This window comes from Eubalaena glacialis, chromosome 2 (genome assembly GCF_028564815.1).
Source record: "Eubalaena glacialis isolate mEubGla1 chromosome 2, mEubGla1.1.hap2.+ XY, whole genome shotgun sequence".
Classification (NCBI taxonomy): Eukaryota; Metazoa; Chordata; class Mammalia; order Artiodactyla; family Balaenidae; genus Eubalaena; species Eubalaena glacialis.
Window position 1 is genome coordinate 165,802,930 of NC_083717.1, and position 25,092 is coordinate 165,828,021.

Sequence of the window (25,092 nt, forward strand, 5' to 3'; positions counted from 1 at the left end):
AGTGTCAGCTTAAGGGAGAAGCAATTAAAGAGAGCGCAGGAGAGTCTCCAGGTTGGCCTGGAGCGCTCCCGTCTCCCACAGTTGCCCCGAGTCATAGGAAGACCTCGGAAGGTTGGCCTGGCCTGGCAGTGTTCCCCATGAACCAAACACATGGTTCATGGGAACAGAGGTGCTCACACAACACTGGGGCCATCTGTGGCATTTCAGCCACTGCCTGGCGAACATCACTCGGCTTCCGTGGTGCTGCTGGTGGTGGGATTCCAGCCCAACCAGAGACTAAGCCAAGTGGCGTCCGTTGTGCCTGAGTCTCTGTTGACCAGCAGAGGGCACAGAAACCCTTCCTTCTGCACGGAGTTGGCTTTTCCCTGGGAACGAACTAAAAGCTGAATTTTTCTAATCCATGAAAATCTTAGTTGATGAGAAGATAGGTAAGCGAGGAACTAAGGGCTGCCCAGACCTCCTGATAGGACAGAGGGCGTCCAACCGCTGCGTGGTTCCCCTTGTTGCAGCCGGCCTTGGGGAGCAAACCCCATTCCCTGTCAGCACCCCGGCCCTGCAGGAGATAGGAGGCCCCCTGGGGCAGCCCCCAACCGCCCTCAAGTCCCATCTCCTGCTGCTTGGCGCCGGGGGTGTCTGAGCCCAGGCTGCCTCCCCACAAAGGCCAGTTGCCACCTGCATTCCTAAGCCAATGACACGGATCACATGCTGGCATAGGGCTGGCTCCCCCACTCTGCCGACTCCCGCAAAGCAGGACAGGTGGTCTCCCTGATACCCACGTGTCCTCGTGGCCTGCCAGTCATGACAGCCCTTCTGCCGCAAGAAGCCACGGAGGCTTAGCGCAGGGTGGGCACTAATCCGCCGCCGCTGGCATCCTCCTCCCTGCTGGTGTCCTGGCAGAGCAGCGGTACCTGCAGGCTTTTGATAAGAGCAGAAGCCGCGCAGGCCTCAGTGGGCCTCCCATCCTCAGTAGATGTGGGAGGGGAGCTTCGGGGGCTCTTTCAAGGGGAGGGGGGCCGGGCAGCCGGGGATCAGAGCCTCCAGCTCAGGCCCGTGGGCTCACAGATGACAAATACAAACCGAGCCTGTTCTGAATTTCTAATTGACACAAACGTTCCTCGAAGCCAGTGATGGTAAACACACATGGGAGGTCAGGATGCTGTTGTGATAGCACTTTTGCTGTCACCTGAGAGGGATAAGACAGGTCATCTCCAAGGCAGACAGAGGGCTGAGAGAGTCCCCATGCGTGCAGGGAGAGGAAACTGCCGTCTGGGGAGAGTCATCCCCGGTCCTCTCTGTCCTCTTCCCCCTCCTGTCCCTCCTCCCCTTCCTCTCCCCCCCCTCCTCCTCCTCCTCTTCTTTGCTGTCCTCCAGCATGCCTGTTGTTTCTTTTTATGCTTTTTTTACTCTTGGTTTTATCTGATAAAGGGAACCTTTTAATTTTTTATGTAAAAGTTTATTAAATTTGATTCAGAAACTTCCATTTCCATCCGCCCCAGACCTTCTCTATACCCAGCTGAGCGATGTGCATTAATGTGGCTCCCAACTCATTCTGCCCAAGGGATGCTGAGGCCTCAGGGGCCATGGGGAGCCTGCAGCGCTCAGAAGCTGCCGGGTCCTTGGGGCCTCCCCAGAGCTGCTCCTCAGAGCAGACTGGAACAAGGGACAGAAGGTGACAGAAGGTGACGCCCACATGACATTGACTGAGGGGGACAGGAAATCGCCCAGGTGTCATCATTTATGTGAGAAATTGCCGGGTCTGGTGGTCTTGGGAAGGACACTGGCCCAGAGAAGTTGCTTCCGGCCCGGGCCTCAGCCCGAGGTGGCTCCTTGGGGCTGCAGAGGACTCACCGAGCTGCCCGTTAGCCCTCCTTCCAGTCCTCTGAAAAACCAACACCAGTTCCTTTCTTTAGGGCTGGTTTCCTAAATTTTACCTGCCCATCAAACACGGTCTTCCAGGAGAAGAAAGCCTTATGGGTACTGTCATCGCCAGATGACCATTTTCACCTTTAAATACTTGGCCACCTCCTTCATTTCATGGCAGACCTAGTGGGGGGACAGAGAGACCCAAGGAACCTAGGGAACGTCCGGGGGGATGGAGGAGACCCACTCCCAGCTGAGTTTCAAAGACCCATCTGAACAATTGGACAGTTAACAGCCCCCTTCAAACTCTACCCCCTGCCCACCAGACTCCGGTTAAAGAGCCACTAGTTTCCCTCTCCCTGGGTAGCCAGAGGACGTGAGCACCAAAGACCTGTGGCAGAAAGACAGAGGGCTGGTGTTGAAGGGCAGATGATGGCAGACGGCAGTGGCAGGAACCCCAGGCAGCTTCCACCCAGGCCACCCGAGGAAGAGGTGAGCTCTGAGGGATCAGAGTGGCCCAGGATTGAACCTGTGGCCACCCTGCAGCTCCCTCCACGGCTCCCACCCACGGGGCCTGAAAGCATTTCAGAGTTACACCGGATAGGATGTGCTCAGACCAGACCTGTCTCACGTACCCCTCCACCTGCTTTGTACCCACTGTGCCATGAGGAGAGAGATGCCCAGAAAGATACAGCAATTCCAAGACAGCAGCACAGCGGGGATGAGAACTTCCTTATCTTCTGGTTGAGTGAAGTGATTGTCTCCTTCCCCGCCTCTCGCTCTTCAGGACCAGCGAGGGAACCATGAGGGTTTTCTTCAGGGAGATCGTTAGAATCACTAATGGCAAATCAGGGGGAGAGTTGGAGCTCACAGAGCTTGTGTCACACACGCATACACACACACTCTCTCTCCAGTCTTCTGTCCTTGTGTAAATGGAGCTGCATTACCTGAGTTGGCCACTGGGTGGCACCTTTAGGCCATGCACTTGGCTCCACAGACATTTCTCTGAACAGCGACAGAAAAATATGCTTACCCTTTAAAAAAAGAGTACATCTTACTGTGGGCGAAATTCGATGACAGATTGAATGCACCTTCCTCCATGTCGTGGTTCAGCTTCTCTTGTCCCTGCCCTTTTGTTGACTTGAGTAGGTGTGATACCCGTGACTGTGGGAACCACATAGCCAGGAACCTGTCCTCATGTCTCATTGATGGGGAAACTGGACTCTGTTGTTCACAGGGCACGAAATGTGCCACCCAGACCTGAGTCCTGCTGAAAGCCCTCTCCAGGGATGCCTTGGGAACCATCCTCATGACCTAGGGAGCTGTTGTCCAAGCTTTGGCCCTGGCTACTGCTGTTCTCAGCAGAAAAGAGCTCACAGCTCATACCCACCTCTCCAACACCATGCTGCTGCTGAGGGATTTGTGAGAGACAAATATGGATGTGAGCACGAGGTTTTTCTCTCAGTGATCTCTGGAGAATCTTTTGGTAGAGAGGTTCCCCACGTATGTCCCTTCAACTTTGTTCCAGATGAGCCCAACTGCATTCCAACAGACACTTATTGAGCACCTACTATATGCCAAGCACCATGCCTGATACTGATGTTGCAAATAGGCTCGGTTTCTCCATCTATAATATGAATGACTGGGTCCTTCCAGCTCGAATATTCTTAATGACGCCCAGATTCTATCTACTTCTTTGATCTTTCCTTCATTTGGATGCCGCCAGATCCCAACCAGATATGGCAAAGGGACTCACATTGTCTGTGTCGTGGCATCTATGTCAAGTGGTAGTTCTCAGCCAGGGGTGATTTTATCTCCCAGAAGACATTTGGTAATGTCCAGAAATTTTCTGGTTGTCACAACTGGGGAGGGGATGCCACTGGCATCTGATGGGTCGAAGCCAAGATTGCTGCTAAATCTCTTTCAATGAACAAGGCAGCCCTCACAACAAAGAATTATCCAGCCCGAAATGGCAATAGTGCCGAGGCTGAGAAACCTTGATGTAGAGGGAGAGAAATCTCTTTTTGGTAATCAGAAGCACAGTGATCTTCTAACATGCATTTAGTGCAATAATGGAACGCCTTTGTATTCTCAGCAGTCCCTGCGGCCTTCGTGATGTGTGAAGTGGCCACTGGGAAGGCTCGGGGATGCAGCAGGATGAGTGCCATGGGAGGTCAGTTCTGGGACCATGTCCAGCAGAGCAGCTACTGACTAAGCCCCTGGAACAGACTGTCTTTGTGCTTCCATTTCAGGTTCTGGTTGGCTGTCCAAGATCTCAAGAAACAACCCCTACAAGATGTGGCCAAAAGGGTGGAAGAAATCTGGCAAGAGTTTCTGGCCCCCGGAGCCCCAAGTGCAATCAATCTGGATTCTCACAGCTACGAGATAACCAGTCAAAACGTCAAAGATGGAGGGAGATACACATTCGAAGATGCCCAGGTTTGCTTATCTAATCGAATAGTTCTGTCCCAAGATGTTCACTTTTCCACTCCACCACCCCACCCTTTAACACACATCCAAGGCGTTGTATGTAGTTACAATTTCAGGTTTTATTATTTATAAGGCCAACAATGGAGACCATTCCAGGTAGGTGCACAAAAAAATTCCAGGAGGATTGTTTTCCTAGATGAGTTACGTTGTTAAATAGAAATAGAAATTTACCGTTATATGTGTTATCTTTTCCAGGAAAACCTCAGAGTGTTTTACAAAACCTGAAGTCCTGTAATAAGTCATAGTAGAATCTGGACACCATAGCACAACATTGGCAAACTGGGAACAGTAGCTGGCAGGGCCAGGGGTCAAGCCCACACTCATAACCACCACCCTGCACTGCTTCCACAGTGACTCCCAACCCTGTGGTGACTGGGGAGCCTTGTGCCATGTGATGAGATACCACGAGGAACAGGCCAAAGCCCCTGCCCTCAAGGGAGTTAAAGGCTAGTGGGAGAGAAAGACAAGGAAATGGGCAGTGTCACCAATAAATGAAGTACCTCAACAGGATGAGCTCTAGGGTTTAAGGGACCCATGGTTGGTGGTTGGGAGAGGGAAACTCACAACCCTGCTAAACACAGTTACCACACAGATGCTGGTGAGGCTGACGAAAGAAACAGAAGCCCCCTAAGCAGCAAGCTTAACTTGAGGGCTGGGAGGTGCCATTTCTAGAGATAAGCATCAGACCCATTTCTCACTTCCTGGTTCCTAACTTATTTCCTTCCACCATCCTACACTCCGTGACAGGGCTTAAGGTTTTGCTCTTGTCTCCTCGACCCTCTTCATTTCTCTCACTTGTAGGGTCCCCAAGTGAGAATTTAGTGAGATTGCCCTCCCACAGACATTACCTAATTTAGGAAACAGTCACCGATGCAGGTAATGGCATGAGAACACAGCCAGTGTCTCATCATCCAGATTTGCCTTGTCATTTGCTCAGAACTTCAGAATGGAAATACCTACCAACCTCAACACCACAACTATCATTTCTCTCCCCCTGGTCATGAACTCCACTGAACACCTGTGCCAGGTAGATTTGGTTCTATGGAGTTCAGTGACTTTGCTTTATGAAGTCCCTCACACCCTTTGCACCTTCAAAGCAAAATATTTAAGTCATAAGAAATATTTTTTTTTCCAGTAGATTTTTGTATGTGTGTGTATGTGTCCCAAGCACATAGCGACATATCGTGGTGAGGAGAGTGATGGCGAAACTCCATGGGTAATGGAGAGGCTCCATGGGTAGTAGAGAATCTCCATAGGTGATAGAGAATCTCAGTGGGTGGTGGAGAATCTCCGTGGGTGCTAGAGAAGCTCCATGGGTGATGGAGAATCCCCATGGGTGTAGAGAAGCTCCATGGGTAGTGGAGAAGCTCCATGGGTAATAGAGAAGCTCCATGGATGATGGAGAGGCTCCATGGGTGACAGAGAAGCTCCATGGGTGATGGAGAACCCCCATGGGTGATGGAGAAGCTCCATGGGTGATGGAGAACCTCCATGGATGATGGAGAAGCTCCCCAGATGAACAATCTGAAGCACAAAACTCAACTCTCCATTATTCATGAAACATGAGAAAAAGGATACTGGTCAGAACCATGATGCTCCCCGCCCAGTATTATTGCTCTGATCATGACATCAGGAAGGATTTATTTTCATGTTTTATTATGGAAACTTGTAAACATGTGGAAAAGTAGAAGGAATAGAACAACAAACCTTTGTGGACCCTCATCCAGACTCAGCAATCATCTATACAAGACTGATCTCATTTTATCTGTGTCCCCACCTACTTTTTCACCATTTGTTTTAAAGCAAATCCAAGACTGTATCATTTCACTGTAAATAGTTAGGTATGTATCTCTAAGAGAAACTGACCCTTTGGTCTTAACATTACCACAATGCCTTAACAAATTAGCAGTTATCTCTTAATATCATCAAATGTCGTGCAAGTGTTCAAATTTATAGTAGTTCCATAAATGCCTTTTTAAAATCGTTATTCAAAATCAGAATCCAAACAAGGCCCACACATCACAGTAGATCACCATGTCTTTTAAGTGCCTCGTAATCTACGGGTTCCTTTTACGTCCTCGCCACCCACCCCCCAACCCCTTGCAATTTATTTAATGAAGAAATTGGATCCTTTGTGCTGGAGAGATTCCACCATCTGGATTTTTCTGATTGCAACCCTGTGGTACTATTTAACGTGTCCTTCTACCATCTGCATTTCCTGTAAACTGGTAATTTGACTTAGGTATTTAATCAGATTTAAGTTTGACTTTTGTGGGCAAAACTACTTCCTAGACTGTGCTGTGCTGTCTTGTCAGAAGGCACATGATGTCTAGTTGTCTCTCTTTGTGGTTTTAGCAGCTATTGATGCTTATTGCTTAAATCCATTAGTTAATTAGAGGTTACAAAATGCTGTTCTAATTCTATCGTTCTTTCTTCATTTATTAACTGAAATACAAATAATCAAATGCATCTACCATTTGATTATCTAGTAATACAGTTCACGTAGGAAAGATGGAATACGTGTTTGATTCATTCCCTTTATTTGCCAATTTAAAAAATAATGAATGGTTTACTGTCATCATCCAATGGTGACCAATTAGGGGTTTTTTGTGTGTGTGTCTTTTAGTATCCTTGTAAACCTGTGGGTTTAAACATATTTGATGTGTTTTATCCATTTTGGTTATTATTTTTATCAATGCTTGGATTGTGCCATCTCTGCCCTGTTGGCTCCTTCTGACATGACCCTACTAGTCTTTGATGTCATTCAAATACCAAGGAAACGAAGATGATCCAGGCCATTCCCCAGACCTGGAATCAGCTAGTTCTCTAAGAATCGCTGGTTCCTCTTAGAGGGAAATGGTTTTTAGAGACCATAATTTGGGCACTTAGAGGCACTCATTGTTCCTGGGTTGGTCATCATTTTCAGGCCTTTCCAGTGGCCAGAGCTAGGAAATAGGTAGTTGTTATTTCTGATAAAAATACATCACGAGTACATACTGATACTTTCCATTCAAACTCAAAACTACAGGGGATTTTATTTAACTTCTTCTTTCTTATGTCTGTGTCACCTTTCTCTATGCTGAGAATCCTGGTTCTCAAGGACACCATAGATGATAGCATTAGTACTTCATGTTATTTGCTTTATGCTGCATCACCACAGAGCAGTCTCAAAATCGCAGTGCCAACTAACAGCAGTGATGTGATTATTGCCTGGTTCTTTAATAGCTGCATAGTATTCCATTGTGTGGAAGCACCATAGTTTAGTCAGCCAGTCCTCTCTTCCTGACATTCATGTTATTACTGTCAAGAAATATTTGATGGGGAAACTTGGGAAGTCAGCACATTGTGCCTTGACATGTTTGTGGATACACAGCCTTCATTAGCACAGTTCTCTGCCATTTTTCAGGTACATACTTCCAAATACATTGTATCTCCTTACTGAGGATGCCCAAAGCATCTCTAACCTCCTCATTGTCTGTTAGGACTGGGATTCTCTGAATTCTAATAAAGTACTCTTCCTAAACCAATTTCTTTTCAGCTTGTCCCCTTTTGTTTCTTAAGTGTGTTTTCATCATAAGTATACAAAGTGCTTCTCACTAGCACTCTGACCCTGGGCAAGTTACTTAAACTCCCTGAGTCTTCTTTTCCTCATCTGTAGAACACAGATACAATGGTACCTATACTGTGGAAAGGGAATGAAGTGAAATGAAGCATGTCAACAACTAACAGTGTCTGGCTCACAGTAAGATAAGATATTTATGATATTATTTCCTTAATGTCATTAATATTCTTTTCTTATACTTTTATGTTTAGGAAGTTTGGTGAAAAAATTCAAATAATTGCATATAACCTTAGTACCCAGAGATAACCCCTATTCTAGTGTTTTGTTTCCCTCAACTTATGTGTATAGAGTGTTTATGCAAATAGGGTGATTCTGTAGCCTGCCTTTTACACTAAACTAAGAGTTGACTTAAAAGGCTAAATTTCTTCTGTAAAGGGCCAGATAGTTTGAATTTTGAGGTTTGTGGGTCATACGATCTACATCACTACTACTCAATTCTGCCATATAAAAACAGGTACACTGTAACAGTGTAACAATGTAAAATACATAAATAAATGGGCATGGTTGTGTTGAAAAACTTTATTTATGGACCCTGAAAGCTCAATTTCTTATCATTGTTCATGAAATATTATTCTTCTTTTGATTTTTTTTCAGCCACTTAAAAATATAAGAACCATTCTTAGTTCACATAACATAAAGAAATAGAGTTTGAGACCGCTGTGCTGAACAATATATCATGAAAATCATTGAAACACTTCAACAAATCCAGAAAGATAGAAGACAGAGAGACTTGGGAGTAGTTAATCTTTCATTTATATGGGAGAGTAGGTTAGAGTAGACCATCTTGGTGCAGTAACAGCAACCCACCAGTCTCCGCGAATGTTTCTGCATCAAGGTTGAGTGTTACGGAGCCAACCGGCCGAGGGGAAGTCAGCCAGTACCATGATCCTTGCACTGCCTTACCCTTCCTGGCCAGCACTGCTGCCTGCACCCGCTGCATGGGTGTGACTTAGAAGTTTCCAGGTAAGGAGAGGAGGCTAAGACCCAGCCAGGACTTGCTCTCCGATCTCCCGACTTGCTGGTCAAGTCTGCAGCTCAGATCACACTGCCCCTGTGTTATTAGAGCTGAGGGCTTGGTTGTCATGCAGAGACCTGGAGAAACTCTGGTCCCTAGAGAAGGTCCCCAAGCTGGGGAGCAGGCTCTGATCCTGTTTCAGCCATATGCTTTGTCTAGGATGGTAAGATTGTAAGATTGTACCTGTAAGTCCTTTAAGCTTGCTCTCCTCAGTCTGCCCATCTGAGAAGTGGGAATGGTAACGCCCAAGCCCTTTGGCACGCCCCCCTCCATCCCCCCATTGGGATCAGGAGCTCTGGGGTGGCTTCCTCAGCTGGTCACACGGTTCTCAGAAGCCAACCAACAGTGGTCAAAATGCCAATAGACCTGTGAGTATATGTCCTGCTATTAGGGGTCAGTAGCCAGAGTGAAGGCTCAGCCAGATTTATGCATTCATTTGAAATGGGGACTGGGGGTGGGGTGCAGGCTCCCTCTGACGGTTTTGTCTTTTATTTGACCACATGCATTGTTACAGCAAAGTTAATTGCCTGTGTTTGCTTCCTGTGGAAATATCTCACAAGATGCCCTGTCAGCATGGGCCCAGCATTTGCACTTGTGTTTTGCCGATCCATTTGGCTTTTTTGAAAATTTGGGCCAAGACCAAATCTTCCATAAAGGTCTGTGGGCTGTGACCATAGCCCTCAACTGTTTGCTGTGTTGTTCCAGTTTCACAGATTTAGCCTCGTGAGGGGAGAAATAAAAGAAAAATGAGCCATGATTTTTTTTTTTTTAAGGACTCAGTTCTTTACGCTAAGGATTGAATTCTGTGTTCTCAATCTTGGGGCATCCGCGGGAGCTGCATTGCCACCTACTTGCTATGTGGTCTCAGGCAAGGATCTTGACCTTTTGTGCCCTAGTTTTCTCCTCTGTAAAATGGGGATGATGTCTTCTCTACAGCCATCTAAGGGTTTTTTAGAAATCAAATGAGCTAATAGCACTGAAAATTCTTTGAATAAGTAAAGTGCTATATACTTATATGTGTGAACTCACAAAAATGAATGGCTTTAGTATTCCCTGAGGTCTCATAATTCCAAGCTAGATCTGCAACGAGTTCTCCCAAGAAGGGTCTGCTCTTAGAAGGGGTTCTTAGGGGGGAAATTCAAAATAAAAAGTATATAGGAGCCAAATTTGGGGGGCCTTGAGTGTCTTCCTAAGGAATTTGAACGTTCTCACTCTGAAGACAGTAGGAAAACATTGAAGGCTTAGAGCTGAAAGAGGAGGAATCAAATGGTGGTAAGCTGAGCAAGCTGGAGCTGAGAGGTCTGAATCTCGGGGCGTGTAGTCCGAAGCTCTGCTGGCGGTTTTTGGAGGAGAGCATGAAACCACAGGAAGTATCTCGAGCCTAAGACCTCCTCTTAGGGCATTCATCTCTTTCCAGAGCCTCCACAGGCTGCAGGAGGGAGACCGGAGTCAGCTGGCTGGTGCAGTGGCTGCCTGGCTTCAATTTTAAAAGTCTCAGAGCATCCTAGGATGTTCCAAGGGCTGTGTCACTGGATCCCTTCAGTCATTCGTCCGTCTCCCCATCCATCCATTTCATGAACATCCATTCTCCCATTCGAGTTGGGAGACCTTGACCTGTGGGCTGTGAAGTTCTACACTGAGGGAAATTGCAAAGGATATTAGGGACCCAGATGGCTTTTTGCCATTGGGCACAGCTTATCCAAGAGCACATCATTCTTTACAGATACAACAAAACAGGCCTAAGAAAACACTTCACTGAGATTGGATTGGATTGGAAATCTGTCCATCAAAGGGATTGACAGTTGAATCTGATGGACCAATCCAGCCTGTTGACTTTGGTCCCTGCAGGTTCCCATGTAGGTTTCCTACGTGTCCAAGCCACCCTGCTTTCCTGACCTGCAGTAGCTGCTGAGATGCCCCATCCAGACCTGTACCTGCAGTGTCTGGCCTCCAGCGCCTCTGGATTTTAAGTTCTTTGCTGGGAGCAGATATCTGGCCTTCCTTACCTTCTATAAATCCCTACAACACTAAAATAATGCTCTGCACACAGTTTTGGTTTAAATAAAAAAATTTCCTTGACAACTCAGTCCAGAATGATAACACTCTCAGCTGTACGTATCATTTAAAAAAATAAATAAATAAAAGGCCATTTGTCCCTTGGTTTTCCACTTTGAAAAATCTTGCCACACAACCTTGGGGAGCACATATAGTAGGTGCTCAATAAATACTGGTTAAATCCAATTTCTACAATATGCCAATTCAGCAAAACTTGGAATATCCACTAAGGGCCAGATGTTCTAGGCTCTGGGAATATACAGATACATAAGCTCTCCTCTTAAGCAGACCCCAATCTAAGTTACCAAAACTCAGCTTGGCCATCATCTATGCGTGGAGTGATCAAAGAGCAACCTCAAGGTCAAAATGAGGTCAGGGTGATACAAGAGCTGAGAAATACACCATCAAGTTATACCCACAGTGAGCAGACAAGAAGCCTCTAGTCAAAAGTCTCTATTCTTACCTAAACTTAGATGTTTAAAAGCAACTTGATTAAGGAATGCAAGGCCTCTAACATTTGCTTTGTTCAAAAGCCAGAGTCCAGTGGAGCCCACGTTTACATTTGCCCCAGATTACTCAGAAGCAGATGTCTTCCTAGCTTGGTGAAGGCTGTTAATCTTTGCCCTAGTGGTGGAGGTGGTGGCATTGTGTGCCAGTATCACAAGACTACACCAAGTTTCCTGATATTAATCCTCATTTGGAGGGCATTTCCTAGTAGACTTCCCATGCCAGACGTATTTTAATAAAAAATGCTATGGCACTGCTTACTCCAGGAATTACTCATTTTATCCTGTGGGTGGTTTTATTTTAGGGAAATGAGCAGCAGAGGGAGGGATGCATTTTGAAAAGAACAAATCAGTTGTTTGTGAGCGGTTTCTGTTTATTACCACACAGACGAGTCGTTCTTGAAGAGAAGGCATCAGAGAACTAAATTCCAAAATTTCTTTGTTGATGCTTCAGAGCAGAGATTTCTTGCACCAAGCCCCATGACCTTGAAGAGGAGAAGGAAACATTTGTCTAAGTTAATACCCATGGTATTTGGGTAGGTGAAAGGAAATATGCAAAGCTGTCTTTGAAGCTGCTCTTATCTAAGAATAGGGATTGAACAGCATCAAAATACTGTGCCCTTTGGCCAGTTAAATTGAACATGTTTATACAGATGCTTTGCAATGTAAAAGCAAAAGATAATTCACTCTTACACTCTCTTATGACTTGAATGTTGCATTCCATGGAAACAGTGTCCACCACGTCCCACTTAGAAGGACAAAGAAATCCAAATGGGGGCTTCTCATTTAAGATCCACAGGATCCTAGAATATTTTTTTTTAATGTATATATATATATAACTGAATCACTTTGCTATACAGCAGAAATTAACACAACATTGTAAATCAACTATATTTCAATGTTAAAAAAGAAGGAAAAAAACCTGGAAAAAAAGATCCACAGGATCCTAGGATGGTCATCCAAAGCCACATCCATGAGGACAAGCCACTGTCTTTCACTCAAGTGAGCGTCTGTACTCACTCAAGTGAGTCTTTTCTATGTTTATTAAGCAGATACTGACTTAGGATCCCCATCAATTCTCTACCACTGTGCAGTCCCACCCTCTGTCCTCCTGAAGGACCCATGATGAGAAAAGTGTTACTTTTCTTTAGGCTTCAGCTAACCACGCCTAAGGTCTGAAGACCTTTGGTTTAAGATATTCAAGAGTCTCTTGAAAGGTGAGACTCATGCATCTTCTGGGTGACTTTCTGTGACACAGACTTGCTGCCTGTGACTTCCCAGGGGCCGGGTCAGCCCTCAGAGCTTTGCCAGTTTGGCCCTTCCTTCTGGTGCGGAAGGCAAGTTGTACATGATCTGGGAGGTGAGAGCCTGTGTCACCCTGGGAGACTTGGCCGTTGCTGTCACTGACAACGTGGTGGTGAACAGTGCCCGAAAGGGAATGGTGAATGGTGGTTGCATCTACCCCGGGATGACTCAGATTAAAGCTTGAGAGGAGGCCCCTGATGCTTCTGCTAACCACACGCTGAGGACTTTGTCTCAGCCACAGAACCTGACTCCCTCAAAACCCCAACTCAAGGACCATGAACAGCAGCACGTACCAAGGGAAGAGTGTGAGCTTCGGGGTCACAGAACACTCGGCTCAAATCCTTGCTCTGTTCTTGGGCAAGTCACTCAACTTTGTAGAGCTTTAGTGTCTGCATCTGTGAAATGGGGTTGTTTAAACCCAAGCACTGATTTGGAGCAAACAACAACAGCAATGGAAATAATACAGCTGGACTCCGCTCACCTTTCCTCCTCCCCGGGAACCTTCTGGTCTTTGGTCTCCTTCCCACGTCATCCCTGGCAAGGACAGTCCCAACATGAAGGCCAGTTTTCATCATTACTTTACACGTGTATAGTTTTCGTAATGTGTTCCATTGTATTTCCTCGGTTAATTGTGTGCTCGGCAGGGCTGGAAAAGGCAGAGTCGGGACCTGAATCCAAACCTTTGGCCCCCAGCCCAGCCCCCCTTCCAGCGTCTCACGCGGCAATGTCACATCCTGCCCCACAGCGTCATCTTCCTTCAAGGGACCACAAGGGACCCAACAGTTCCCAAAGGCTGGATGTTGTTCCAGGAAGTTTGGATGTTCCCAAGAGGACAGAGGACAGAGACACATACATCTGCAGAAGAAAAACAGGACACTTGAAAATCCCAAGAAGAGCTCTTGGCAGCTGTGCAATGCTCCAGCTGAGCGGCCTCCCACTCCAGAAGGATGCTCTAAAGCTGGGAGATGAGATCGTAGCTGTTTCAGGAACCCACAGCAAAGAGGAGAACATAAGGGTGTTCTGAAGTAGTCTAACTGCTCCAGCATGCTTGGGGCCCAAGGCCCAGGCATTTGTCTGATTACCTTCCCCAGCGCTGTGAGGCCCACCGTGTCTTGTCTAAAAACAAAGGAGATTTCCAAATGAGGACTCTCACTGCAAAACATTGATTTGTAGCAGGTGTGGGTTTGAGACAGCTTGCACTGCTCGCTCCCTCCTCCTCCCGCACGTGTCTCGGACTCCGCTGATTCCAGTCGTTTTGAGTTTAGGGTTTTTTTTTCTTTCTCTCCATTGCTTTTTTTTTTTTTCTGAATCTTTTTTATTGAAGTATGGTTGATTTACAATATTATATGAGTTTCAGGTGTACAACATAGTCATTCAATATTTTTATAGATTACATTCCATTTAAAGTTATTATAAAATCTTGCCCACGGTTCCAGTTGGTTTTGCTTCTGCCTTAGCATCCCAGGTAAGCAAAGCTCCCATCTTGGGCTTGGCCCTGGATGAAGGTGGAGTGTCTCATCAGGGTGACATCCATGTACTGTAACTGTCAACCACCATGGGGTGTGATTCCCTCCCCCCACTGAGAATTGTAGCTAAGATGTTCAGTATGACTTAGGGCCTTAGGACATCAGTTTCTCTACCTATGGAGAACCATCCTCACCCTCCCGGGAGCAGGTGCCTCCCTACGTGTCAGGAAGGCAGATGTGGACCCTGGTAGTTCTGCTTGTTCACAATCAACTCAATCATCCGTTTTTTAGAAAGAGAGAGAGGGAGCAGGGGAGGGAGGGGTCTGAGGAAGGAAGGAAAGAAGGAAGGAAGGGAGGGAGGGAGGGAGGGAGGGAAATAAAACAAGAAAAGACAAGAAAAAGCAAAGAAGAGAAATGCAAACTTCTTTCTCTCTGGCCCTTAGGAATTCTGTCGGTGAGCGCTCGCTGGTTTTGCCAGTGGCTCTCCTGCTTTTTGCACATTCTGGATATACATTTTCCTTAAGACTGGTTGTCTGCAAAGCAGGGGAAACAAACCAGAACCCCTCATAAATCAGTAGGGGTCACTGCCAAGAGCTTTGTACACTTGCTGTCCCTGGCAGTGATAAACTCATTGCATTTGGGAACTGGCCAAAGACCCTGAGTCCTATCTTAATTCTCATTCCCAGAAAAACCTCAGCACTCCGTTCCCCCACCCCCTGTTTACTGTCTTTGTGTTTCTTAGACAAAGCTGGCGAGGAAGAAAGCACAGAGTTCCATAACTGGGTACATCAAAGGCTGCACTTCTTTGCTTGGGGGAGGAGAGGAGGGTAGAGGAGAGTCCTGGATCCATAGGCTGTGGGAGAGGAGGCCCCAGAGGGGCCTGAAGCCTCGGGCCCTGTGGGGGACATGAGGGATCTGCAGAGGGTCTTGGATTCTGTTTTGCTCAGACCATGCCTTGCACATGCTATAGTTGTTTTGGTGGTTGTTTCCTTACAGGGTAATCTGAGATGGTCATATTGATGGCCAAGGGCTAGCAACGAGGTTGGCAGAGTGAGACTGCCTTACGCAGCCCACATCCAACAGGCCATGTTCTCTTTACTCTCTCCCCACAAGGTCCTCACCTTGGCTCTGGCCTTGGCAACAAACTGCCAGGTTGGCATGTGACATAGAGAGGACAAGAACAGTGCCCAAACTGCCCCTCTGACACACATCAACTGCCCCCGCCCGCCCCAGAGAGGGGACCACCACTGCCTGCTGCTCCTGCCTCCTCGGCCCTGGACTGTCCTTCTTGCTCTGGTTGACCAGACTAGGAACTGGGAGACACATTCCTGTCTGCTCAACTCTTCCTACCTTGATGAGGCTCTTTCTGGTTGAGGGATAACCACTCCCCACCTCTGGCAGGGTAGGTCATCCTCAGTTATGCCCGTTCACAGCACCCTGAACCTGCTCTTCTTCCTTGTATCCCTCAGCTCAACTGGTCACGCACGCCCTTATGCAATGAGATCTAAGCTTTCTGACAGCGGGGACCTCTTCTGTCTTGGTGATGCTGTATTCTCAGTGCCTGATACCGTGCCTGGCCCCTAGGAGATGCTCAACAAATATTTTGGAGATCAAATGCTGAGGCATCTGCTTTATCCTATTCTTTCTCAATTGACAAGTTCTTTCTTTCAATGGCTTTTCCTGCCCACGATGAGCTGGAGGAATTAGCTAGATCAGGGGTGAAATTTGTTGCCAAGGCCAGAAGGGCTGGGCTGGGCTGGGAAAGGTTTCCTTACTCTTCTTGGGGGAGCAGGGGGTATTTTGTGAGATATACCTGGGGATTTAGATTCCTCTGAGAAGTCAGGACAAGAAGCATGGGCCTGTTGCCTTGGAGAGGGGTTTGGAGAGGGTCCAGGCCCGAGGGCCAGGCCTTTCCAGATGACTCAGGAGCCACCTGGCTCTGTGGGCCAGACAGAAGCCATGCCTGAGACAAGAAGAAGGAGACAGCGAGATATTTTCTCTCTGGGTTAACATTTGTACCTAAGATGTAAGTGTTAGACCACTTTAAAGGGACAACAAATGCAAAGACCATGATGTCCCTCTGTCTGGGCTCTGAGGCCATTAGGGCTGAGCCAAGATGCCCACATAGGGACCTCCTTTGAGTTGAGTGTGATCCCCACTCTCCTTCCATACAGAGAGCAGGATCTGATCATAAACTAAAACAAGTATGGAACCTGCAAACTTGCTCAGTACTTGCAAACTCAGACCAGCATTTCAGTGAACCAAAAAGCAACATAAATTCCGCTAACATTTAACCCTGTGCTGGACGCTATGCACATATAAGAGATTAAAAACACATTGTTCCCTCAAGGAGCTTAAACTAGAGTGGGCTGAATTTTTGTCTGAAATTTGCAGAAAAACACTCAGCGACATGTGTTCCCACTAAGTTTATTAACTCAGAACACATCTGGATCATCAAAGTAGATTCAGATTGAAGCCAGTGTTTCATTTCACTGGGCTCCTTGCAGTGGCCCCATTCCCACGAGTAGGGCTGCACCCACTTTTACAAATATGGGGGCATCTGGGCAAGAATGAAGCTGGTGCCCAAATAGGTCTGCATATGGTCCATCTGAAGATGGCCAGAGAGGGATCCACGTGCCACCAAGGTGACTCTTGCTTTCTGCCTTCACTTTCTTTTGAGGTGGGTAGGAAGAGGGTCTTGGCAAGCCACCGTCATCACCCAGCTTCCTCTGGGATGCACCAGCAGTCTGGCCAGGTATCTCTTAAATGTGCCCCCAGCTGAGGAGAAGTCTCTACCTCCCCTTCCTCCTCCCCTGGGAAGAGTACCCAAGGAAGAGGTCCTTAATGACCAGTCCAGCCTCTTTGCTGAGCATCCTCTTCACTGACCAGCTCTCCTTTCCCCTGAGCACTGGGGCCCTTGTCCAGCTTCGTGGGATGAACAATGAGTGTACATCAGGCAAGATGCTTCCCTGCCTGATGATCCCACCCTCCCTAGGGAAAGCCCACCCTCCTCCTAACAGGTCCTCTCTTGGGACAGCCAGGCTTTCCTGTGCAGCTGAGCTACCTTCCATTTCAACTAATAAATAACCCTTTTTCAATGGACAAGCTCCATCTTTTAATGAAACAGGCTTTTCCTGCCCTTAATGAGGACAGATCTATTAGGAAGGGATCACAAGGCTATAGGAGTTAGCTGGAAGTGAAGGGTAAAATCTGTTGCCATGGCCAGAATGTAATGCCTCTAGGAGCCCAGGAAGGCACTATGCCCCAGCATCTGCCCCTCCTGGATGGAAGACTCAGGCCTGGCATATTTGCCCAGATGCCCCCATGATCTGGTTCTAAGGGTCCCCTTCCAGGATGGGATGGTGGCCCTGACATGCACAAACTGACCCAATTGCATCGTCGCCTGTGGACTTTTTTTTAATTAAACTTTTTATTTTGAGATACTTTTAGCTTCACAAGCAGTTATAAGAAATAATATAGAGATATCCCATTTACCCAGTTTCTCCTAACAGTAACATCTGCAAAAACTATACTACAGTATCATGGCCATGATGTTGACATTGCTACATCCCCCGAGTTTATCAGATTTCCCAGTTTTACTTGTACTCGTATGTGTGTGTATCTGTTTCGTTCTGTACAACTCTGTCACATGTGTAAGATGTGTCAAGATACAGAGCTAGTCCACCACCACAAGAACCCTTCCTATTGTCTTTTATAACGACACCTCCCTCCCCTCCCTGCCCCTCTCCCATCCCTAACCTCTGGCAACCACTAATCTGTTGTTTGTTTCTATAATTTGTCATATCAAGAATGTCATATCAGTGGAATCATACAGTATGTAACCTTCTGGGGCTTTTTTTCATTCATCATAATTCCTTTGAGATTCATCCAAGTGCTTGGGTGCATCAGTAATGTCTTCCTTCTTATTGCTGTGCCTGTGGTTATCATCATGAAGCAGTACTGCATCCCAACATGGCACCAAGGCCCAATTACATAGCTTCTGCGACATGATCCTCAAGGATCTTTTACTCTGTGAGAGAAAATAGGTTTTGGTTGGTGTTTTCTGAATGGGAAAAAAACGAAACAAAGCAAACATGTTACATGTTTTTCCAGGTACAGACAAGCATATTTCGGTTTGTTTCTTTCCTAACACAGTGGCCAGTTGGGTTGCAGTTCCCTTTAGCGTTGGTTGACAGTTCTTTCTTGTGTCTTCCCACCTCCCGCCTTTCCAGGAGCACATCTACAAGCTGATGAAGAGTGACAGCTATGCCCGCTTCCTCCGGTCAAATGCTTACCAGGACTTGCTGCTCGCCAAGAAGAAGGTATCTCTGCGAAGGGCAGCCTTGCCTTTCTTAGCACTGTTGACCTTTGCCTGCTGCTTGCTGCTGGTGTGAAATGAGAATGTCATCCCTTGGGTTTTATTTCTTTTCTCTTTCCTTCTTTCCCTTCTGTACCTGGTCCCACTCCAGTAGAATATAATTAGGATTGTCACCACGTCAGCCCACCCCCAAGGTCCAGGGTGTGGCATCTTGTCTCCCTGGAACCATCATCTCCATCTATGTGTTCTGCCCACAGTGGAGAGTGTGACCAAATACTGAGGCCGCAGTGGCTCAGCCCAGGAGTACAGGGCTGGCAGTGACATCAGCCAATCCCTTAGGAAACCACTGCAGAGTCCAGCCCCCTCCCCACAGATTTTCCATCCCGACCAGCTCAGAGATGAGTATGAGGCAAGGATTGGGGCACCCCCCTCTGGATAGACACGCTTATAGGTTTCCAGGGGGCGATCTGGCACCCAAAGTCCTTCCTGGGGTGGTCGCCCCTTCCTCTCCCTCACCTGCCCCACAGCATTTGCTTTTTCTTTTAACCAAGAAGTAACGGCATCCTAGCTCCTTCCTCCTCCTCCACTCTGAATGAAGTCCTGGTTCCCTGTGGCCCTCAGTGTCTGGATTTTGGGGTGCAGGGACCCTCAGCATGCAGGCGGTGAGGAGTGACTGAGGCAGGGATGAACTCAGCTGGATTTCTGGGAGGAGGGAAGGAAAAGCCAGGAGGGACATGGGGTCTGGAAAAGGGGAGGCAGGAGGGACGGCTCATGGTTCCAGTATGCCTGCAAACGCTCTGCACGTCTCGGTTCTGATCTGAGGCCCACGTGTGGTTAATGGGGCTCTCCTTGCACCAAATCCCGGGACTCCCGTGCCATGCCGCTTAGGACCATGCACATCCCTTTCTTCTCCCTCTCAGCCTCCCAGCAGCAGTCCCTGAGCCTGTAGTTGTCCAGCAACACGCTGTCTGTCGGGCTTCCTCTCTCAGCCACACAGCCCCTCTTTCTGTGTACTGTGACCTCACGTGCCAGCATCTTGTCTGCATATCTGGCTGGCCCCACATCACTCCCAAGTCTAGAAGAGCATTTATATCCTGCTTGCCTGCCCTTAGGTAGCCCTGAGGACATCCCCAAGAGCCTGAGAAAGAGAAGTAGACTTTGGGGACTCCCAGAGTGTGAGGAACCCAGCTTTCTTGTTGGCCTGCATCCCTTCCATCAGGTGTCACTACGATGGAAAATGTGAAGCCTGACCTCCAGCCCGCTCCCTTGCCAGAGGGTGGAGGTGGAGAGGCCCTGATGCAGCTGGCTGACATCCCCACCAGTAATGGCTCTGATACCCAGTTTTTCAAGAAAAGTTGTGGAGACCTTTGGTGCCTCCAGCCCAGATCTCAGGGGAGAAGGCAAAGTAATTGTTCCTTATTTCTTGCGGCTCAAGACCCTGAACTGATCCCAGTTTGGGGAAATTGTGAGCCTCTAGCAGTCTGACCCATCTGGGCCTGTCCACACACCCAGAAGAAGCCAGAGGCCATTCAGTCTCCCTGTGGGTCTAAGCACAAAAGGAAAACGCACCCCAGCACAGGGAGTGGAGCTGAGATTCCACAGATCCTCCCGTACGAGGAAAGTTTCTCGGAGAAGGTCACTTGAATGAGGAAGGAACGGACGGCCTGCCTGTAAAATGTCACAGATGAAGTTCATTAGAATTATCCTTCCAGCCCCTACACCAAGGAGTGTTCTTGGGGCAGAAAGCTCTTGCAGATGCCACAGCCCTTTCAATATCCAGGGGCTAATTGTTTCCAAAATCAGTGACAAGCCTACCTTTTCTTCCATTTCTCCCTGAGTCTCCAGGCATGGACTGGATTTGTAACTCGGCACTTCCAGGTAGGCCTAGAGTGTCTTCTGATGTCAGGGATGGGCTTACCATGTGATCTACATGTCCAGGTCATGAAGGGATGTGAGCCACAAGCTCCAGCTAAGAGGAGGGATGTAAATCGGCCTCACTTTTCTGCTCAGGAAAGGCTCCTGATGGAGTCTGGAGGCAGAGCCTCCAGTCCTTCCTCCCTAATTCCTCCTCTATCCTAGTATTTTCAGAGATCAGGTTAGTTGTTCTGATGAGCCAGGTCTCAAGGGCAGGTGAGCTGGGTTTTGAGGGGCCCCTCCAGAACACAAGTACCAGTGCTTCAGTACAATTTTCCAGGGCAGCTCGGAGGACCTGTGCAAGGCAGAGGAACCTGAATAAGTCAGGCCAATGGCCACTGTCTGTGGGCAGCAGCTCAGGAGCCAAGGGACAAGAATGACAGGTGCAGAATGCCAGCTGCGGGGCTTAGGACTGGCCTGACTTGAACTGTACAGACAGCCCCTGGGCTGCGCACTGGATTGAAGCTGAGTCCTGCCGTCCCCAGTGGGGAGACTCAGTATGGTGCCAGGCCAAGCACGGATCCTTCAGTTCCCTGTGCCTGAAGGAGAAAGACCAGCCTGGCTCTGCGGCGGTGTGTCCTTTGTGTTGTGTCTTCCTTCTGCAGCGTCCTCTCTGTCTCCCGGCAGCCAGCTGAGGGGATGGGGCGTGACAGCCAAGGAAGCCCTCTGACCTTGTCCACACCCACAGTGGCTACCTTTGGCCCCCTCTGCTTCCAGCACATCCTGCAGACCCACAGACACCTGGCTGCTTCTTCAGCTCTCTAATTTCCATTCTTTGCCGTGTGTGTGTCCACGTGAGTGTGTGTGCTCTCCAGATTTCCCAGGCATGGATTCAGGACCTTGGAACTGGGCTCTGGGATAAACTAACAGGTATTTGGGATGTAATTCTCCCCACTTGGAAAAGCAGGAAAGTTGGGGAGAGGGTCAGGTCCACACCACACCCCCTCTTCCTCCACTAGAGGAGAACGGCCAGGCCTGGGGGGAGCGTCCAGGGGCTTTGCCTCCTCTTCCCCCTGTGTGGGGGGACCCTCAGCCTGGAGTCCCTGGGAGGTTCCTGAGCCTGCTGTCACCTGCCGTGAGTAAACCTTGGAAGGGGTCACCTGCCCGGGTACCGAGAGAGCATTTTCTGTCCAGAACGCTCCTTCTGAGGCCCAAGATCTTTGTGGTTGCAAAAGACCTGGCTAGAGCCTCCTTAGTCTAAGAACAGAGAACGAGAGTCACTAGGGGCCACGAGGATGCTGAGGAAGTTAACAAACTTTCTGGCTGCATCTGAGCAGAAAAATCTCAGAGAAAGTCCTAACCCAGACTCATGGAGGACTTGACGACTTCAACTCGCCCATGGCCACTTCGGCCGTCTCAGCAGCATTCCCCCACACGCCCCGCTGGCCCTGGAAGCTCGTCTGCTTTGTGTCCCCCATTGGGGCCCCCGGTTGGCTCCTGCGCATGGGCTCAGCCACTCAAAAGCAGTGAGCAGGCAGCTCCAAACTGCTGACCAAGGGCCCGGCTCCCAGCCCGGTGGCTCCTACTTCAGCCCCGAAGCACGATTAATGGCTCTTCTAGAAGCAAACACCCCTCTCTCCTCGCTGCGCCAGGGACGCTCTGTTTTCCATCTCTCCACTGACTGTCGCACACAGCGCTGGCTGCTTCTCTTGTCCCGTTCCCCCCCCCCGCCTTGTCTTGCTTTTGTTTTGGTTCATTAGCTGCCGCTGCTGCCCTCGGGGAACGATGTGTAAGCTGAAGATTTTTTTTTTTTTCCTGTATTTTTCTCCCTATCTTTTTTTTTTTTTTTTTTTTCCCTAAAGCCAGAAAGTGAGCAAGGTCGTAGAACTTCCTTAGAAAAGTTCACTCGCAGTGTGGTAAGTTCAGCTGGTTTTCTTTGGTTGTTGTTTTTCTCTGTTTTGTTTTCTGTGTGTACGGTGGTGGCTACTGTCGTTTCCTTCGGGACGGGAGGGAGCCCAGTGCTTTCCCCTCAACACACCCACCCGTTTTCTTTTGCGAGGGTCGGCGGCTTCTCTCCTAGGGATGGATCTGCAAAAGACAAAAGGCCCGGCGGCTCCCTCTGCAGACGGTGCACGGGGCAACCGCCCAGCCTCGGGCCTGGCATTGACCTTCTGTCTGGGGCCTTGAGGAGGAAGGACCGCCCCCCCCCCGCCCTCGGGGCTGCTCGGTTGGTGCGCCCTCTGCAGCAGCCCAGGGAGAAGGCCGTCCAACCGGACTATAAAATAAATTGGCTCAGAAACATAGCTCATCTAAAAAAACATCCAAATTTCCCTCTGTGGACTCTGGCAACCATGCGGGTGCCAGAGGCCAGCTGCCGCTGCTGCTGTGTCGGCGGCTTTTGCGTGTGCCTAAGGCGGCCGTGCTGCATGGGTTGTGGCGATGCGGTCTACAGCTGGCGTGTGTGTGTGTGTTAGTGGCCTCTGCATGAGTTCCCACGTCCCTGACAGCCCCTTGTCAGCCTTCTTTGCACAGCGTGACAGGGAGAGGAGGGCAGTGGCCATGGGGTGGAGCGGCCATGGGAGGGTCTTCCCCATGGTGCCTGGTGGAGATTCTGGGCCATGATATGTAGAACAACACAGACCCATCTCCCCTTTCCATGACATTCTCTGTAAGGCAGGGGCATAGGGCTTGATGCACGGGAAGTACTCAGTCCCGCTCATTCACTCACTCGTCAAAAACAAGCTGCTGAGTTCATGGGGCCCAGCCTGCACTCTTCACGTCAAACCAGAGAGGACCAACATGGCAGCCGGGGAGCAGGGATCCCACGTGTGGAACTGGCCAAATTTCCCTTCCCAAAGGGTGGAAACCCACGGATGCTAACTTGCCTTTTTCCTCCCTCTGTTGAAGAGGAGAGTCTTTGTAAACCTGACTACTGTGTGATTAGTATCTTTATTTTATCCCTTTAATGAAAAGTCTAAGAATTCTGGGTTGAAAACAACCTGGTCATTTACCTGTCATAGCTAGGTGCATCTTAACTGAATTTAAACATCGTTTTGAATTTGCTAGATGTAAACATCACAGGAACTCTAGGAGGTGGCAATTAAAATATGGGTGCTCATCCCATCTCTTCTCTGGTCTTTTCTCCCCATGGCCTTTCCTCCTGAGAAATCAGAACTTGCACAGTATACGACCTGTGGTTCCCCTGTCTGTCTTCATGGCTGGTTTGCCACGGACACGTAACTTCATACACCAAGAAGCTGCCACGGGCTGTTAGAGGCAAGGCCAACAGGAGTTCCTTCACCCCCGATGGCTGATAGAGAGTGGTGGGAACCCACCCCTCCCTCTCTTTTGAGGCCTGGAGGCTGTAGGTGGAAGATGTTTAGGGGTTTTGTTGACAAGCCCAGAGTATACTGTGGAGAAAGCAGAACTCCTGCAGCCCCATGGAGGCCCTTCAGGTTGACTGCGTGGGCTGAGGGTGCGAGAGGAAGCCTGGTACTTGGATGAGGCATCCAAACATCTCCAGGCTGCTTTTCATGAGAAGCGGGTATTGGGAAAGCAAGCATGATCTCAGTGAAGCTCTGTGAAGAGCATTTATTGATGTTCCTTCATCCCAGAAGTGGTGTTGGTTCAGTGGTTCTCCAAGGTCTGTTAACAAAGCGATTGGAACGAGAAAGCATCAGACACCACCTTCCAAGCATCTGAAGTGTGCACATGGGAGAACTTACAGAGACGTTTCAGGGCCGGCTGAAAGAGAAAAATCTTCCAAGTTCCTGAGATTTTTAGAATCTATATGAGAGAATGCCCAAACTTCAAAACCAAAAAATTCCTAAATTCCATGCTATTTTTTTCTATGAAGACTCTAAGGGGTGGTGCGTTCTGAGTTTTTGTTTCCAGTGGTGGAGATGGAGATGGATTTGTATTGATCCATCCTTGTTCTTTGTGCTCTTGGGGTAACAAGATGAGGCTGAATTTGAGGAAACTGCCCATGGCCGTAGAATAGTAGCAACTCTCAGAGTACTTGAGGCTGGAACCCAAGAACGTGGTCTCCACAGCCCAGTGTTCTAATCAAACGGAATTAACCAGCCAACGAAAATGCCTTGCAATTTGATGGCCATTTTCTGGATATAGTATACATAAAGTGCTTGATTTCTTTAAAAGCAGGTCTACGTGAATATTTCATCTGCTACATACTGCAGACTATAAAACTCAATGAAAGACTTGTTCAATAGCATTCTCATGGTGCTGGGAAATATGTGTAAAAAGACCATCCATGTCATGGAACCAATAATGGGAAAATGGGGGGGTGAAACTGGGCAGTCCATGGACCAAGGATGTGAGGCCAGCTGCCATTTAGGACTAACTAGTGGCAAGAAATGTTGATCCAGATGGTTAGTTATCTCAGTCAGCTCACTTCTTATCAAAACTGAATCTGGGTCCAGAATTTCTCCCACGCCAGTGTCCTTTCTTTTCTTGGTAAAGGAGGAAAGCAGATCGCTCTTTCCAAGACTCAGGTGTATCATGATATGGAGGGATTATCTGTTGAAGGCCCCAGATGCCCCCTTTGATGTGAGATCCTAGGGAGTAGTTCATTGTGGTTCATG

The 25,092-nt window shown here is 48.4% G+C and overlaps 1 protein-coding gene across 1 annotated transcript in view; it reads left to right on the plus strand.

Annotated features, from left to right (window-relative positions):
• Positions 1–25,092, plus strand: part of RGS6 (regulator of G protein signaling 6) — a 582,039-nt gene that overhangs the window by 532,864 nt on the left and 24,083 nt on the right. The window contains exons 15-17 of the mRNA XM_061182706.1: positions 4,113–4,299; positions 18,552–18,641; positions 22,354–22,407. Of these exons, the coding sequence (XP_061038689.1) occupies positions 4,113–4,299; positions 18,552–18,641; positions 22,354–22,407 (331 nt within the window). The remainder of the gene's footprint in view (positions 1–4,112; positions 4,300–18,551; positions 18,642–22,353; positions 22,408–25,092) is intronic.